This window comes from Cystoisospora suis, assembly GCF_002600585.1.
Source record: "Cystoisospora suis strain Wien I chromosome Unknown contig_133, whole genome shotgun sequence".
Lineage (NCBI taxonomy): Eukaryota > Apicomplexa > Conoidasida > Eucoccidiorida > Sarcocystidae > Cystoisospora > Cystoisospora suis.
The window spans coordinates 1-17,994 of NW_027152935.1; the positions used below are offsets into that span (position 1 = coordinate 1).

General features: G+C 43.3%; 2 protein-coding genes across 2 annotated transcripts; both read left to right on the forward strand.

Annotated features, from left to right (window-relative positions):
• The first annotated feature begins 727 nt into the window (after nt 1–727).
• Nucleotides 728–6,578, forward strand: CSUI_000310 (uncharacterized protein). The gene is made up of 4 exons (XM_068060544.1): nt 728–2,963; nt 3,626–3,979; nt 4,724–5,618; nt 6,114–6,578. Exons 1-4 carry the CDS (start codon nt 1,204–1,206, stop codon nt 6,339–6,341), a joined length of 3,237 nt encoding a protein of 1,078 aa, XP_067927479.1. The 5' UTR covers nt 728–1,203; the 3' UTR covers nt 6,342–6,578.
• Nucleotides 6,579–8,590: 2,012 nt separating this feature from the next.
• CSUI_000311 (gram domain-containing protein) lies at nt 8,591–17,817 on the forward strand. Its single transcript, XM_068060545.1, has 2 exons — nt 8,591–14,433; nt 14,921–17,817. The coding sequence occupies exons 1-2, from the start codon at nt 10,455–10,457 to the stop codon at nt 17,698–17,700; spliced, it is 6,759 nt and encodes a 2,252-aa protein (XP_067927480.1). The 5' UTR covers nt 8,591–10,454; the 3' UTR covers nt 17,701–17,817.
• Nucleotides 17,818–17,994: the final 177 nt, after the last annotated feature.

Sequence of the window (17,994 nt, forward strand, 5' to 3'; positions counted from 1 at the left end):
TTGTCACATATTCATGCACATCGGTCCGCATACTATGCCAGATGAATTTCTTGCGGATCGCTTTGAAGGTCTTCTTCACCCCCGGGTGGCCTGCAGTCAGCGAGTCATGAAACAAACGTAAGATGTGCTTGCGAGCGGCTGCCGGCACGTACACTCTAAAGACCCCTTGCCTCTTGTAAACGACAAGACCATCATGCAACATGAAATTTCGAACTCGCAACCCTTTCGAAGGTTTTGCCAACACCGATTTCGTGAATGAATTCGCTTCGTAGGCAATCAAGAGCTTGGCACGAACTGAAGGATCAGATACTAAGTGTACAGCTGCCGTGACCCGGGATCGAACCAGGGACCTTCAGATCTTCAGTCTGACGCTCTCCCAACTGAGCTATCCCGGCGACCCGCCACCTTCGTAGGCTTCCTTAGAAGACAGAAGCTTCTCTTCTTCTCTTCTTTGAAAATAAACCCTCTATTTCAATTGCAGAAACATCTCAAATTTAGTCTTGCTTCTTTCCATTCTTTCTGTCTCTCTCTCTTCAAAGATCTCTTGAGGGAGAGACGATTTCTCGATACGAGAGAGAGAATCGTTGACCGTATTTTGTCTCTCTCGCTCGTCTCCTTGCCGGGTGTCTCCGCGGGACAGTGGGACATGCATTTGCATGCGCATCTTACTCGATTTATGTCGATTGATAAAGATCGAGACTAATCATTGGGGAAGACGCAAGTTTTCCTTTTCCTTCTATAGCTTTTCATCTCCACGGAAAGAAAAGACTTGAGCATAGAGGAGAGACGGAATTTATCGACCAGAATGTCTAAAGAACATCTGGCCCGATTCGTAGGGAGGCGAGGAATCTGGAGAAGATCTAGATAGATTCGTAGGTAGGCGGAGTGTATAGAGAAGATCTCGATAGACTGATAGATAAATAAGCCGATAAGAAGATCTTGCTTCTTTTACCATGCTTCTTTCGGAAGACGAATGTAAACCTTTCTCCCTTGTCTGTCTTCCACGAAGTCTCTCTTCAGGAACTACTTGCAACTTGTTTTATTCTCTTCATCTTTCTTCTTCTTCCCTACCATCTGATAAAGAAGCTTCAAGGCCTTTCTTTCCTGACTCGCTTCTTTCTCTATACGAATCTGTGTTCTCCATCTCTTCTCGAAAAGCGTCTATGTTTCTTCTCTTTCTGTTCCTTCTTCCTCTCCTTCATCATGTCTTCTCTGTACGTACACCCGACGAACACTGCAAAGAAGACGAAGAAAGGAGATACCCCTGGAGACAGTCATGTTTCTTCTCTCTCTTCTTCTTCTTCTTCCGGGTCTTCCTCGTGTGTGAAGAAGCCTATAAGAAAACCTCTTGAAAATGGGAGGTATCTCTGCTATAAGTGTAAAACGAATCTTGCGATTTGCGATTGCCGGGAGAAATGCTGTAAAGAATGTTTCCTCAAACTTGTTTCAGGTGTATGTACAGCTAACTTAGGTAAGATTCAGAGAGAACCTTTTCGTCTTTCTCTCACTAAGAGAAATCTTTCCTCATCTCCATCTTTCTTACCAGAAGAAAACCTTTCTTCACCTCTTCATTCTTCTCTACATACCTCTGTGTCTTCCTCGACAGAACCGACTCAAAAGCCTAGCTCTCTAGCTCTCGTCACTCTTCCGTGCCCAAGACACTTACACGCGGACGCTTGTCCTTCTTCTTCTCGTTTTTCTTCTTCATCTCTTGCTAAAGAAGGCGTCGCAAGAGGCGCTTCGTCAGATCTTAGGCATACAGAAGAAGCGAAGGACTTCTCAACTGCAGAGGCCAAGTCCAGCTCTGTAGAGGAGACGAAGAGAGAGACGAGAGAAGCACATGAAGATCAAGGGGTTCCTACGAGGGAGATAGAACGAGGTCTCTCACGGGGCGAAGTAAAATCTACCTCGAGTTCATGGAAGAAAGATTTCTCTTCAGAAGGAGGAAAAGAACAAGAAGATGAAGACAGGAAAGAACTACAAGCTAAAGAAAGATGTCAAGAGATTGTACAGCCTCTCTCTAACTCCTCAAGGAATGAAGACGAAGAGGAAAAAGAAGAGAAGAACCCCTCTTTACTTCAGATGACTTTAAAGGCTAGAGAGCCTGTCGAAAATGAAGAAGAAGAAGATGCACAACTGCGTTGGTATGTGGCTGTCTCGGGAGGTGCTTCGTCTCTTTCTCTCTTAAGTTTGATGCAGAGGTTTCTTAAAGAGAAGGCCGAGAAATCTGAGAAAAGAAGACGAGGGAAAGAACAGAGAGAGCGAAGATGCGGTTCAAACGGTCGCAGAGGACAAGGCGGAGGAGAAGAAAAAGAAGAAAAGATGAGGGAGAAGGACAAGGGGAAAGATGAAAGAAGAAATTCTAATAGGAGAGAAGAAGAGAAAGAAGAAGGGAATATGAAACCGTCGGATACCGATGTGAAATGTAGTCAGAAGAAAGATCATGAAAGGTCACCGAGTGTTGTATCTCCTACTTCTGTTTCTCTGCCTCTCGTTGCCTTGCATGTTGATTTGCAGTCTCTTTTTCCTAGCTCTCTTTCTTCCTGTCCGTCTTCTTCTTCTCTTTCATCTTCCTCATCGACCGCCTCGACTCCTAAGCAAGAAGAAGATTTCACGGGAAAATCTTCTTTTTCCTCTTCTCTTCTAGCTTTGGAGATAGGACAGTATGTTCAAAGTCTTGGAGACGGAGGGGGAGTCACGTTTCATGTCCTTAGCCCAGGTGCTGCCTTCTTCACCCCCCCTTCAACTCCTTGTGCTCCCCCCCCTCCCTCTTCTTGTTCTTTCCCCCCTCCATCTTCTTCTCCACCCCCCGCCTCTTCTCCATCTTTGTGTGTCGATGAAGATAGGTACAACTGGGTAGTGAGGTCTCCCTTCACTCGAGAGACGAGAATCCTCCGTCTGTTGCTCTCCGAAATTCTCCTTGAAGATCCATCAGCATTTGACGAACTCCTACGAATCATCACGTAAGAAAAACCTCCCTCCCTACACCTTATCATGGATAGATAGATAGATAGATTAAAGATAGATAGATAGATAGATTAAGGATAGATAGATAGATTAAGGATAGATAGATAGATTAAGGATAGATAGATAGATATTGACAAGAAACACAAAGCTCGAGAGAAGGGCACTAGATCTCATAAAAGACCCCACTTCACTCACGAGAAAAGACAGCTAATGAGCTTTCCGTACTTTCACGGAAGACATACGCCGGACATCACAGAAGACACAGACATAGTATACACACATCAATACATCCCACAGCATCGATCTATCTATCCTTAATCTATCTATCTATCTTTGATCTATATATCCTTGATCTATCTATCCTAGTGTGTCATAGCGGGCTTATGTTCGAATAATTTTTGTGTATGCTGTGTTTGGCTTTATGACGTCTTCTCGTAGATTGGCTTTCCCTACAGAGAGAGAGAGATAAACTCCTGCGTCTCCAGTTTGGACGTCTCTCACGTACTTTATTTTCTCCTATAGGTAGACATCCTATTCATCCATACTACGGTTTGGAGATCTTTTCTTTCTTTCTTTCTTCTCCTCTCTTCTTCAGTTCTCTTCACTTATCTTCTCATTTCATTCTATAGTCCTTTCGTTTTTTTCTTCTTTCTCTCAGGTTTCGCGTTCTTGTTCATTTCTTTCTACGGCGTTTCCAGCGAACTTCCTCACGTCTTCTCTCTGAAGAAAACCTTCATATTCTCTATCCCTCTATCTCTTTGAACTCCGCCTCTCGTTCTTCATCTTCTTTCTTGTCTTCCTCTTCTTCTTTGTCTCCTTCTTCGGCAAGCGAAGACACTCAAGGGATCGGAGGAGACGCGACAGCAGAAGAAGGAAAAGAAATCTTCTCTTATTCCTCTCCTATCTTATGCTATGGTGATAATAGCTCGACCCTTGCATGCCGTCTCCTACAACGTGCATGCAGTGGAGACGGCTCTGGGCTGAGAAGCGAATCTTCTCTTCAAGATATCAGGTAGGTTTGACTGCGGAAAGATGAGCTCCTAGAGTGAAGGTTACATAGCTCATAAAAGAGAGATAGATACTTTGCTTCTTGTCTCTCTTCATCTTCTTTTCTTTAACAATGTCGTCAGCGTGTTCTTTGTTTCGTGAAAAAGAAGATTAAAACGTTTCGCAGAAGAAGAAAAGAAAGAGCGACTAGAGAAGACGACGAGGGAGAGAGGCGGGATAGCAGACATCTTCGTATACTTTACTGAGGGGTGTCTGGCTGGTTTGTATTTAAGGAATCTCTCTTGTAAAAAGGTACCTAGGTAAAGTTGGCAACTCATAGAAGAAGAAGAAAAGTAGTAGCTGTTCTTTCCGTCTTCCTTTTCTGCGAGGTTTCATATTGGCTCTGTATGAACCTGCAGGAGAGAATAGAAGGCAGGCACATCTCATCATTTTTCTTCTCCATCTTTTCTTCTTTCTCTGTCCTTTTCTCTTGAGGTGTTTTGTTTCTAACGCGATATATGGCTTCTTCTTCCTCTCATTCTCTTTCTCAGTCTATCCGTCACTCTAGAGATAGATTAAAGATACAGGCCTAGATAGATAGATAGACCTGTATGTATAGGATTGGAGGTCTGCCTATCTGACTCTCCATGTACGATGTGTTTCTTCCTCCTCTCACCCCCCTTTTTCCACGATAGAGATTTCACGTTATTTCTTTTCTGTACATCTTTCATTCTCTTTCTTCTCGCTTTTCTTCTGTCTTTCTCTTCAGATTCAATCCCTTGTTTTCTTTAAGTCGGCCGTTTCTTTCGATTTCCTCAAAGGAAGCTGCTCTGTACTGTAGGTACACCCGAACCCCTTCTCTCTCAATCCAGCCTTACATAGCCACAATCCCCCTGCCTCCTGTATCTTCAACTTTCTCTCTTCCTCCTTCTGTGGACTTAGAAAAGGCACCGCCGAAGAGAGATCTGACGGAGGAGAAGAAGCAGAACACCGATGAAGAAGAGAAGAAGATACACTTTTCTTCTTCTTCTTTCTCTCTCGTCTCTTACCATCATCCGTCTCCTTCCACGACTCTCTCCAGCCCTGAGACGTCTCCAGCCAACTCTTTGTTTGACTGTATATACACTCGATATGAAGCCTTTCTTTCTCAGTCGAATGTGATAAAGAAGGAGAACAAGTTGCAATCTGCGAACAAGACTTTTTCGCCTCTTCCTCTCAGTTGCATCTTACGGTTTTTTCTTGAGGATCTTCAAACCAACTTTCCTTCTACATGCTCTAATGTCTTAAAGACATCTCAGAAAGTACCTATCCATCGTTCTTCTTCTCCTCCATCTTTCTTCTTTTCTTCTTCTTGTGTTGAGGTGGCCTCTCTCTTTTCAAGTTCATACAAGGACAGAAGGGTGAACGAAGCGATCGACAAAGAGAGATTTTCAAAGGAAGAGTTAGATACGAAGAGAAAGAATAACGTCTCAGAGAAGGAGAAGAAGAAAAACTGTTGTCTCCATGAAGAAGAAGAAGGAAAGAAGAAAAAGAAAGAGAGAAAGGAAGAGGAAGACGGGGAGAGAAAGAGAGAAAGAGTGTCACTATGTCAATTATGTTTCCGAGGAGAGATCGATGTGAATGGCTTGTACGATGACTCCTTATGGAACTTTAACCAAAAGACAGTAAGTGAACATGACTGACGAGGAAGAAATCTCCTTCCTTTCTTTCTAGCGCTCTGTCTGTCTCGATCCATATCTTTCACCCCAGCGAAAAACTGTCTGCTTCTTCTTTCTATACATAGAAAACATGACAAACTTGTATGCTCCGACTTAGGCAAGAACCTCTATACATGCAGATAACTTGTTGCTGTATATATTTAGACATGTGCAGCTCATCAGAAGATAGTACAGCGTGGTGCATACAGACGCAGGAGTGTATGTGTATGTATCGCGCAATAGAAAGAGAAGAATAATTTCCTTAAGTCACCCAAATGCAGGGGGTCACATCCTAGTAGACTGCCTTTCTAAGAAGAGAAGATTAGCGATAGATAGAAAGATTGATAGATAGATAGATAGAAAGAACCTCGACTATCTCTTGTCGCTCCGTCTGTCTATCTATATTGCTGTTTCTCAATGTCTTCTTCTGTTGGGTGTGTATGTTTTCTTTTTTGTATGCAGAATTTGAGTAGCGTATTCGACGAGTCATCTTTTCTCTCGTCTGCTTCTTTTTCTTTTTCTTCTTGGAGAGATTTACCGTTGTGTCTCCCGTGTGCTCGTACAGCTTCATCGTGTCTACCTAGTGCATATCTTGTCTACCTTCTTTTACTTACTGGAGATGAAGGCTTTTGGAAGAATGAAAGAAAACAATGTAGAGGTCTTTCTTGTCATGAATCAAGGTTGAGCTAGAAAGGGGTATGATGATTGATACTTGCCTATCTGTGTGCGGTATTTAGACTTCTCTCTGGATAAGGTATACACGTACATGCACGTATATATGGAGTCGGTGTATTTGCTTGTCTAACAAAAGAGAAGAAGGAGAGAGAAACAGGAGTTCCAACAAAACCCGTGTCGGGGCACCTTCATAAAATAACGCTGCTTTCCGTATACGTTACTCGAGACAAACGATGAGCGTTTATCAGTTCGAAGGGATATCTGGTGTGCATACACCAGGAGAGAGATTGTTCGGGTGTACATACACCAGGAAAAAGATTGTTCGGGTGTACATACACCTGGAGAGAGATTGTCCGGGTGTATGTACACTTGGAGAGAGATTGTCGGGGTGTACATACACCAGGCGCGAGATTGTCCGGGTGTACATACACCAGGCGCGAGAGTCTTCGGGTGTACATACACCTCAGCATCGTACGTTGAGAGCATAGACACCCGAAGCTTGACTCCCTCTGTCTCACTTCAAGAGCGATCGGGTGTCGCTATACCTCCTCAAGATTAGAAGCCTCTTCACTAGATTGTCTACTTTTTGTAAGAGAACTCGCTGAGCTTTCTTTCTGCTTCTATCGCGACTAAGACGAAACAGATCGCCTACTGAAAAGGCACTGAAACACCGGAGCTCTTATATTATCTCTCCTTGCTCTACTTTCTCCTTTGACGGTTTTTCTTCTTTCATGGTTCGGTACTTTCTACTTTGAGAAGAATGACTGACTCTCTAGACGGTCTAAGAAGAAGAAAGAAGACTGTTAGATATTCCTTTCTACTAAAGCAGATATTTAACGAAGAAACAGTGTGTCTTTTTCTCTCTCTGTCAGTTGTAGTAGTAGTAGAAGATAGGTAGATCAGAGATAGAAAGATAGATAAATAGATAGATTGAAGGTGGATAGATCAGACAGAGAGAAACAGATAGGTAGATAGACAAAGACAGGTAGATAGATTAAAGATAGATAGCTTACATAGATGGGCAAAGATGAGAGTTGGTGAGTTTAGTCGGTCTTTGCTGGGTGCTTTTCGGTTTGGAAGCGCAGTGACCTCAAAACTCTTCTATCCCCGCCTATCAAACCCCATCACTACCAATTACACTCATACTACTCTATATATCTTTATCTATCTATCTTTACCTATCCACTTTCAAGCTATCTACTTTTACCCTGGCTTTAGTCCAACTGTCTTTGCGCTGGCTTGAATCTGTCGAGCTATCTGTCTACTTCTGTGTAGTCTGTCTACTTCGCTTTTTGTCTATCTATATATATCTTCAATCTCTCTATCTTTACCTGTCTGTAATTTATCTATTCACCTGTAATCTGTTTTTATCCTACCTATCTCTTCAATCTATCTATCTATCTGTATATCTATAGATGTATGTTTGTATGTTCATCTCGATCTACAAAGGTCAAGAAGATCGGTGTATTAACTCTCTCTCGCTCTGCTTCGCAAGACATGAACGTTATGTATTGGCAGGAGAGAGAGCTCTAAGAGATAGAAGGAGAAGAATCGATACGCCATGAGAATCTCCTTCTTCTTTTCTCTACGGGCAGAAGAAAGAAAGATAAGGGAAACAAGAAGAGTCCCAGGGAACGCTTTCTTTCCTTCTTTCTTTCGTGACCTTTTACTACTTCACAGAGAAAGCTCTGTATCAATCTGACAAATCTATCCATCACCCAGAAGGCAAGAGTGACCTAAAGAAGAGCAAAATGGCGAGAAAGCAGAAGAAAACAGAGTAAGGAATGCGCTCCTTGTAGAAAAGATCTCCTTCTCTGTCTTCTATTGGAGACGAAGAAGAGTGAAGCGGGAGTGTCTCTCTCTCTCTATTTAGTTCAGTGAGAATCTACCTTGTTTGTCTTTCCTCCTTGCTTTTCTCTAGGAGAGACGTCAACAAAATTCTCAACAGAGAGAAGGAATGAAGTGAAGGACAAAGGAAGAAAAGACAGACAAAGAAAGAAGAGAAAGGAAGAAGAGCAAGAGTTCGATAGGCTCGAGAAGAAGGAAGGCGTCCCTTTCTTTCTCTCTTCTTTCTCTCTTTCAAGTTCATTCCCTTCTTTCTTTCTTTCTGAGAGAGTAAATGAAAACTTTCGCTAAATACGGCAACAGTCCGTAGCTGCAATGGCCGGCTGGCCCGTATCAACGGACTCGAGAACCCAGGAAGGAGTGCTTCTTGACGGCTTCGAGACCTCCTTCTCCATCATCTTCTCTTTGTCCTTGCAATTGTTCTATTAGATGTCCCCGTCTCTAGAGATATAAAGGGAGAAAAGAAACATTCTCCAGAAGGAAAGAAAGAAAAACAATGGGTTAGGCTGTGTATCTTGTGAAAAGAAGAGACAGATACTGCAACTGGCGCCCCTTAGAAGGAGAGATTGTTTACTAACTCACCGCTCACTCTTCTTCCTCTTCTTCGGACTTAACGGGGAGTTGCTTGTTTATTTTCTTTCTCATTCGTAGTGTTCTTCTTTTCGTCTCTCTTGTTCTTTCTTTCTACCCGAGTTCTCTCTTTTTTTGTTTGTTTCTTTTCTCTTTCCTTTCTTGCTGAAGAGAGAGATCTCTTCTTCGTTCTCTCCTTCCTCTTGTCTATTCTCAACCTCTCTCTCTCCACCATAATAAGAGCCGCATCTTCTTCGGTTCTCTTCTGTGTCTTTTCTTCCTCTCGGGCAACAAGCTCCTTCTTCAAAGAGAAAGAATGTCCTCTTTCTCTCTTTTCCATTCAAATTCACATCGAAGGGCTTTCTTCATGTTTTCTTCTTCTCTCCAAATCTTCTCCTGTTCTCCTTCTCCTCGCTCTTCTTGGTCAAAGAAGAGAAGTCATACTGACGGAGAGAGAAAAGAGAGGAAGCATTTGTCTGTCTATTGATTTATCTATCTATTTATCTATTCGTTTATTATCTATCTATTTATCTATATTGTCTTTGTCAAAGAGACAGCGGTTGTTCCATTGAAAAGCAGGTCGCTGAATCTTGTCTCTTTTCTTCGTCTTTTCCACATGGGAACTAGGCTGCAGTCTGTATGTGTATCGCCCTTCGGCTACCTCCTCATCTTCTTCTCTTTTTCTTTCCTGTCTTCTTCGGAGAGATGACCTCTTTCTCTCAGCTTTTCTCCGGACAGGTACGCTTTCTTGTTCATTCCTTTAGGAAAAATGTAGAGACGAGGAATCGAAGCATGTGTGTACAGGCAAATTGGGGTGGCTCTTTTCTTTCTTTCTTTCTCTCTCTCTGTCTTTTCTTTCTTCTCTTTCAATCGTTTTCTCGTTGTTTCTATATTCTATGACAAGCTGTTCTCTTTCTACCTTTATGTGACTATGGTGTCATACATCATCTTCTCTCTCTCCTCGTGATCTTTTCCCATCTTACCTTCTCTTCTTTTCATTCGCACATCTTCTCTTCTTTCCTTCTTGGCGTCTCTGTCTCTCCCGCACACTTTCGTTCCTTCCTCTTCTTCGTATCGTTTCTCTTTCTTCTCTCTCTTTTCTTCGCTCTTCCTTTTCTTCTTCTTTCTTTGCTCCTTGCGCAACCGCCAAAAGAAGGGAGAGGAAGAGGGGGAACTATGTTAGAGTCTTTCTTCTTCTCCCCCTCTCCTATCTGGCTTGATATAGATCATCCTCGCCAACCACATTCACATTCTTTTGAAGAAGAAATTTCCTCCTAACTTTTTTGCTGTCCTTTCTCTTCTCTTCTTTCTCTCGATTGATTTGCACCTCTCTCTTTCTTTCTTTTTCTATACTCTTTCTCAACAGGAGAAAGAGAAAGACAGAAGACTTCTTGTCTTTGCTAGATGGAAATAGATTCTCACAGGAGGGAGAGAGAGAAAGAGAGAGAGAAGTTCCTTTATGTCGAGTTTTTCTCCTAGGAAAGATTTCCTTAGACACCCGTCCTTGTAACGAGGAGAAGTAGAAGAGGAAAAAGACATTAATGAGGGAGAAGGAAAGATCTTGCCTAACTTTCTTACGTTCTCCATTGTTTCGTCTAATGGATAGATAAGATCTTTTCTTCCTTCCCCTTCGTGGTCTCATCTCTTCAGATTCTTTCTCCTTCTCCTTCTTCATCTTCTTTGCATTCTCTTTGCCAACGACAGAAAGAAAGAATGTCGCCGGCTTTATCAGATTCATACGGATCTTCTTCTTCTTCATCTTCGTCTTCTTCATCTTCGTCTCTTCAGCATCATCCTGTCCTTTCTGCTCCATCGTCTGCTATTTGGCTCGATATAGATCATCCTCTTCAGCCGTTTCTCCGTTTACTAGATCACCAGAGAAATGTCTTAAAGGTCTTTGAGAAGCTCTGTACAGACCTAGCTACTGCTGAAGGGCACCTAGTTACGTCTCTTCGCAAAACACGAGCCTTAGCATGTGAATGCTCTTCTTCTTCTTCTTCCTCTTCTCATAGACCTCCTTGTTCTCTCCCTTCTTCCTCAGGGAAGAATCTTGAGAAAGAGAATCGTCTGCAGTCTCTCGAAGAATTGGTTTCGCTCTTCTATCTTCATCGCCAGACTAAACAAGAAGAGGAAGAGAAAGAAGAAGAAGAACAAGGATGGAAAAGCCAGCAGGAGAGGAGGAGAACAAAGGGGGCGAAGGGGGAGGGAGGAGAAGAAGAACAAGAAGAAGATGAATATGGGGGTGATAGGAGAAATGAACAAGCTGAGGAAGAGGGGGGGGAGAAGAAGGAGAAGAAGAGTTGTGCTGATGAGGAAGGGGTATCAGGAGTAAACAAGTTAAGAGAGAACGAAGAAGAAGAAGAAACGAAGAAGAAGAAAGAGAGGGGGAGGAGGAGAAGAAGAAAAGAGGAGAGCCGTGAAGGAAAAGAGGAAGAAGAAAGAAGAGATGAGGATGTAGATGAAGAGTTAGACAGGAAAGAAGGAGAAGAGGGCGGGGGAAATGCCGTTCAAGAAGAGAACATTCGTCGGAGAGTCAGGTGTATAGACAGCGGAAGGAAAGAAGAAGAAGGACAAGAGTCTACCTCTTGTTGGGTTGATCGTCGTGAGAAAGAGGAGAAGAATGACTCTATTAAGAAAGGAAGAAGTCTTCATGCAACGAGGAAGATCTCTTCTTCTTCTTTTCGTAACCAAGCAGATTCGTCTAATCCAGATCCAGGTCTCTCTCACTCTTATTCTTCTCCCTTTTCCTCTTTCTCTTCTTTATCTACTCCTGCGACTTTCTTCTTGCCCTGTTCTTCTTCTTCTCCTATCGTAGGACCGCAGCCTACTTCTTCTTCTCATTTTGTTCATTCATCTCATTGTCATCATGGATCTAGGATAGAACGTCAGCTAGCTCCTTGTAGGTTATGTCTAGACAAGGTGTCTACATCGTTTTATATCTTATCTAGCGCTCGATTAGAGGAACATCTACAAGCCCAAGCTGCGTTCAACCATCTCGCACGCCTGTCAAGAGAACAACAGCATATAGCACAGAAAGAGAGAGAGCGGCTAGAGGATCTTCTTCCCAAACTGACGCAGAGCTATCGCATTCTTTCAGAGAAGAAGAAGAGATGCCGACTGCGATATGAGAAAATTGCTAAAGACGCTGAAGCTGCCATCTTAACAAGAGAACAGCTGAAAACCCAGCAGCTCAATTCTTCTGTCTTTTCTTCTTCTTCTTCTTCCTCGTCATCCTCTTTTTCTTCTTCTCTTCGTTGTTCTTCTTCTTCATCTTCTTCTTCTTCGTCTATGACTTGTAGTTCCGGTGTACATACAGCCGGTGGAGGTGGAGAAGAAGGAAGGAGAGCATCTCTTCTTAGCTCAGCAAGTCATACTATGAGAAGCAGCAGCAAGCTTAACAGGCTGGAGGATCAACGAAGAAATCTTCATCTTTTACAAAGACAAAGGAAGAAGACTCTCTTTCCTTCGTCATCTGTAGATAGAGAAGAAGAAGAAGAAAGAAGCGTCGAGACAACGTCCAGGGGTGCTGAGAGAAAGGATAGTGATGGATCAAAGATGAAGCAAAAAGGCAAAGAAGAAGAAGATGCTGGCGAGAAAGAGAAAGATGAAGAAGATCTGTTCGTTAGCATTCCCTACCGTCACCTGAAAGACAGCGAAAGAGGAGAGACACAAGTGTATGAATTAAGAGAAGGTGATACCAGACATGAGGCGTCAAAGGCTTCTTTATTCTCTCTCTCAAATTCTTGCTCTTCTCTCGATGGAAGAAAAGAAGAAACAGAAGAGAAAGAGCTTCTCCACACTTCACACCATAAGAAGAAGCCTAGGGATGAGAATTCAAGTCATCTCCCCTCCTTGAAGCATCAAACGGATCAAGAAGATGGAGAGATTCAACATGAAGAACGAGAAGAAGAAGAAGAAAGAAGAAAAAGTAGCAGTAATCGTAATAGTAGTAGTGCTAGTCATATGAGTAGCCATAGAAGGAGAAGAGGAAGTGTGGTAGTATCAGAAGGGGGGAAAAGAGAAGATCGCTCAAGAATGAACGCTTCCTCATCTTCTTCATCTTCTTCTTCTTCCTCTTCTTGTGTGTCATCGAATCTTCGTCGCCAAGAATGTCGTGCAAATCAGTTGTTTCAGCAGTATATCCAGGCGAAGCGTGATTATGGTATTTCAGGTGTATGTACAGCTCGTGCGAAAGCTTCTTTAACAGCTGTTTTAGCCCATGTGTATGCAGAGGAACAGGAATTTTTGGAGAGGTCATTTCTTCAAAAGCAGAAACGACTACTTCTCACATTTTTCTCTATCTTCTCCCGCCTAACTTCTGCGGAAGAGAAGGTGGAGAACTTTCTTGAAGCAGGTCTAGGAAAAGTTCAGCAAGAGCTCTTACCTTTAGTCATTCAGTCTCTTCAAGAAGAAGATGATCAAGAAGAAGATCAGGCCGCCTGTCGAAGAGAAGACCGACACATGAAACACGGGAGAGAAGGAGAAGAACAAGAGAAAAAAAGAGGAGGAGGAGGAGGAAAAGACCTTGACAAAGAGAGAGGGGGAGGAGGATCGCACTCGCCAGGAGATGAAGATAAAGGAGATGAAAAGGAGATGAACGGGGGAAAAGAAAGAAGAACAAGAGGAGAGACGAATGACGTAGATTGTACAGAAGATGACTTCCATACGTTCCATTTAGCTCCTTTAATCTCTTCTTCTCTCACTCCTTCTTCCTCGCCTTCTCCTTCTGAAACACGTCATCATAGTCTCTTGAATGATCTCTCTCCTTCTCTCTCTTCTTCTTCTCCTTCTCTCTCTTCTTCTTCTCCTTCTCTGTCTTCTTCTCCTTTCTCTCCCCCCGTCATACTGAAAGGAAGGCAGGAGGTAACTCTTCAGTCTTCCTCTTCTTCTTCTTCCTCCTCTCATTCTATCTGTCCTTCTTCTCTATCGAATTCTGTTTCGCATAGGGAAAACATTTCCTCGGTCATCGCATCTTCGTCTTCACTATTTATACAGCAATGCACCCCTGCTCCTTGCACATGGTCGTCTTTTACTCATCATCTCTTCACTCCAAGTCAAGATACACCGTGTAGAGGAAGAGAGAGTCAACAACCTATTCCATCTCCTTCTTCTGCTCCTTCTTCTTCTTCATCTTCTTCTTCTTCTCCCCCTGTCTTCTCGTGTCAGACGTCTCCTGTTCTGCAGTCTTCACTTGGAGATGGAGAAGCTAAAGAAGAAGGCTTGTCTCTGCAAAAGAAAGCAATCGACTTTTCAGATCAAACCTCTCTTCTTTTCTCTCCTTCCTCTCGCCCTTCCCTGTCATTCTCTTCTCTTACCTTCTCTCTCCATGTGGAAAAAGAAGACGAAGAAGAGAGAGAAGATGAAAAAGAAGGAGAAGAAGATACGCGTGACCGCCCTGGCCCTTGGCAAGCATCGTCCTCGTTGTCTTTCTCTTCTTCTTCGTCCTCTTCCTCTTCTTCATCTTTTTTCTGTCCTTCTACAGATGATGATCGAAGGAACAAGAAGACCACCCCGTCTCTAGACCCATCCAAGCCGAAGAGACTCTCTTCTTCTTCTTCTTTTCGAACTTCTTCTCCTCCTGTCGCTGCGAGGCCGTCATCTCATCTTGACGATCTTTTTGCAGAGAGGGTTGAGAAGAACGAAGAAGAGAAAGAAGAAGAAAGAGAACGAGAAGGACCTTCACATACCATAGGTATATCTCTTGAGTGTGTCTATAGGTGGAGATTCTTTCTTCTTTTTCTCTACAGTCATGAAAGTTGAGGCAGATGATGCGGAGGGATCTACATAACGTGGAAATTCGACAAGACCTCTTCGTCGCTCTTCTTCAAGCGTATCTCTCTTTTCTTCTTTCTGAAGTCTTCAGGTGTCTATACACCATGGGTGTATATGTAGAGAGAGAGAGAGATGCATAGATGTATGGTGTATGTACACCTTGTGTCTATATTTATCGATCTCTATCGTCGATCCATATGTAAAGATTGTATGAAACACCTTCCTTTCTTTAGCGGTGGAACTACCTCACTCTTCGAACTCCAAATTCATTTCATTCTCTCGCTCTCTCACCTTGTCATCTGTCTTGCTCATCTTCTTCTTTTTCATTCCTATATATCTTTTTCCTTCTGTCTGTGGTCTGTATGTCTCCTTTCTTTTGCTTTCTTCTTTCTTTCTTTCCTCTTCAGGTTTGGTGCTTTCACGGCTTCTCCAAGAAGCCGAATGTCTCTGTAATCCTCTACGACAAAGTTATCGGCGCATGCGAAAGCTCTCAGAATATCTCCGTCTCACTATGCACGGCTTCGATTCCTACCGTAAAGCCTTTATCGCTGCGTCACATCACTTTCTTTCCTCTTCATCTTCCTCTTCTTCTTCTTCTTATTTTCATCTTCTCAGCGATCCGTCCCTCTCTTCTCTTGAGTCTTTTCCTCTCTCTCTTGAATCTATATCGCATATTCTTTCCTTCTCTTTTCTTTCTTCTTCTTTGCCAACTTCTGACCCTCCTTCATCCCCGATCCATCAATGTTCTTCTTCTGAGCTTACCTCCCAGTCAAACAGTCTCTTTAGAAACACCAGAGCCTTATCTCATAGCAGCTCTCGCCAGCTTTCCTGTTCCTCTTCTTCTCCTCAAGGCGATAGACATTCTCCTAGCACTCTAGATGGTAAGGAAGAGAGGCAAGAGAGAAGGACAACACGCCACGAAGACGAAGAAAAGAAGAGGCGTTCTTCGCACTCTCAGCATTTCACGTCATCTTCTTCTTCTTCAGCAATGAAAGACCGAGATTTCCTTCTTTTAGGCCAGTGCTTTCCAGGTCTTCTTTATCTTTGTTTCCATCAAGTTGTCGAGGTGTCTGTTGCTCTAAAGACTGGCTGTAGTGAGTATCTCCTACGTCTTCTCGAGGATTCTTCTAGACAGCAAGAAATGTCACTTCGCAAGCTTGAGAATAGCCGCCTAGAACTCCGTCGAGCCCTATCTTCAACTCGAGCAGCGAAGGCCGAGACTCTTTCTCAGATCTCTTCTTCATCCTCTTCTCTTGCAGGAAGTTGTATGCAGAAGACGCAGATACGAGGAGAAGGGGGAAAGAGAACAACTCTAGAAGCAAATGGGGGCTCCTCTTCTCGCAGCGAGCACTTCGCTTCTTCTTCTTCCTCTCATCAATCTCGATCTTCTTCTTCTTTGTCTATTTCTTCATGTGGAGTGGCTTGCAATAGGACGTCGTCCTCTTCAGAGAGAAGAGAGAGGTTTTCCTCAGCATCTTCAGCTCGTTCTACCTATAGTGGAGCATGTGAGGAGAGAAACGAGAAAGATAATGAAGAGATAAAAGAAGAAGAAGATAAGGGAGACGACAAAGAGAAGAAGACAGAAAAGAAGAATGAAGAGGAAAAAGAGGAGAAGGAGGAGGTGAACAGCAATAGGAAGAGCAATCGACTACGTGAAGATCACATCTCCTCTACATCTTTTTCCATTTCTTCTTTGGAGCTCTTGGAGAGGCTGACGAATAGCGTTGCCGACCAAGAGGTGATCGAGGCTGGGAGATTACGCAAGACGCTGAGGAAAGTGCTTTCAGGAGAGGGACAGAGATCGAGCTTGACTCTTCTCCAAGCGAAGGCTTTGTATCATGCAAACTCGCAGGCGGTCTCTACAGCTTCACTCGAATGTGAGAAGATCGTCAAGCTTCTCGAGAAGATCGATGAACGGAAAGTGTTCTCGAGGTGGATGTGTAAAGAGTTTCATCTTCCACACGAAGATCTGAACTCTCTCTATCTTATGCTTTCAGAAGAGGAAGAAGAAGAGGGGGAGGAGGAGGAGAAGAAGAAAAAGAAGAGACAAGGGAGTGATAGGGAGAATCTGAAAGAAGAAGAGAAAAACATGGATCACGGAAGAAGAGGAGAAAAGAGGAGGATTTCTGTGGAGAATGAAGAAGATAAAGAAGACGATGAGGCAGAGAGAGAAGATAAAGAGGCTGCAAGCGGGAGAAGTAGGGAAAAATATGAAACAAACGGAAAAGCTGAGAAAGAAGAAGAAGAAGAAACGGAGGTGGAGAAAGAAGAGAAAGAGGGGAGGTTACGGCATGAGGGGAATAGGAGAAGAAACGTGGATGAGAGAAAGGAACGAAAAGGACAGGACCCCAAGGAAGAAAAAGTATCTTCTCTCCATTTTCTTGAAGATGAACATGAAGAAGAACAAGAGAAAAAGAAAGATTCTAAAAGAGAAGAAGAAGAAGAAGTTGTGAGGAGGAGTCCGAACGAGGGAGACTTAGGGAGTTCCATTGAGAGAAGACTCGTCAGCAGCAAGGAATCTTTACCTTTCTCTTCCTTGCATCTTCTTCATGAGAAGATCAAAGAAAGAAGAGAGAAGGCTCGGAATTCTTTCTCTTGTTTTCAAACGGTCGATGCGAAAAGTAGGAAGTTGAGAGAGAAAATGGAAGAACGGGGTGTATCTACAGAGAATGAAAGAGATCTGTCGAGGGGCTGTCTAGATTCATCCTCTGGGGCCATTCATAGTGAGCAGAGAGACTCTTCTGTCGTTTCCTATGAGGTGAAAGAACCACCAAGAAAGAGAGAGGGAGAAGAAGAGAAGAAGGAGAAAGAAACACAGATAAAGCAAGAAGTCGACTGTCTCCATGAAGACAAAAGAAGAGAAAGCAGAGGCGAGGGTGGAGATGGGGAAGAAAAGAATGAAATAAAATCTGTGGAGGAGGAAATGAAGAAGAAGAAAAAGACAGAAGATGAAGAGATATCAGGAGGGAGACAGGTCTCTTCACAGAGGATGAACAGACTCAGCAACGCAGGTACCCACACAGACAAATACACATACGCACTTACGTACATATATGCATATGACGACATACATATGCATATTCATACATCTTCACACATACATGCTGCTCCCGTTACAGGAGGGGGGGCTCTCACCTATCAGGTAGTTATGTATGTACCTATATACATGCATCTATTCGGAAACTGACGATTTCTTCTTGCCTTCGTTCGTAGAGACACGGGTGTTCATGGCACCTGCCTAGCTAGCTAGCTAGCTGGTGGAGGATCCCGTCGTGTACCTTCACACACAGAGGAAAGCCTCGCTATCTGGTCTCTGTTCACATACATATATATGTCTATATGTATCTGAAGAGACCGCGTCTTCCTCTCTCTTGCCCTATCTCTTAGATCTCTCTTTCTTTTCTTGTGCCGCTCTCTTTCTTTTCCGTTGGACCTCCCTTCAAGTCTTGCTTTCTTTTCTTTCGCTCTCTGGCACTCGCTT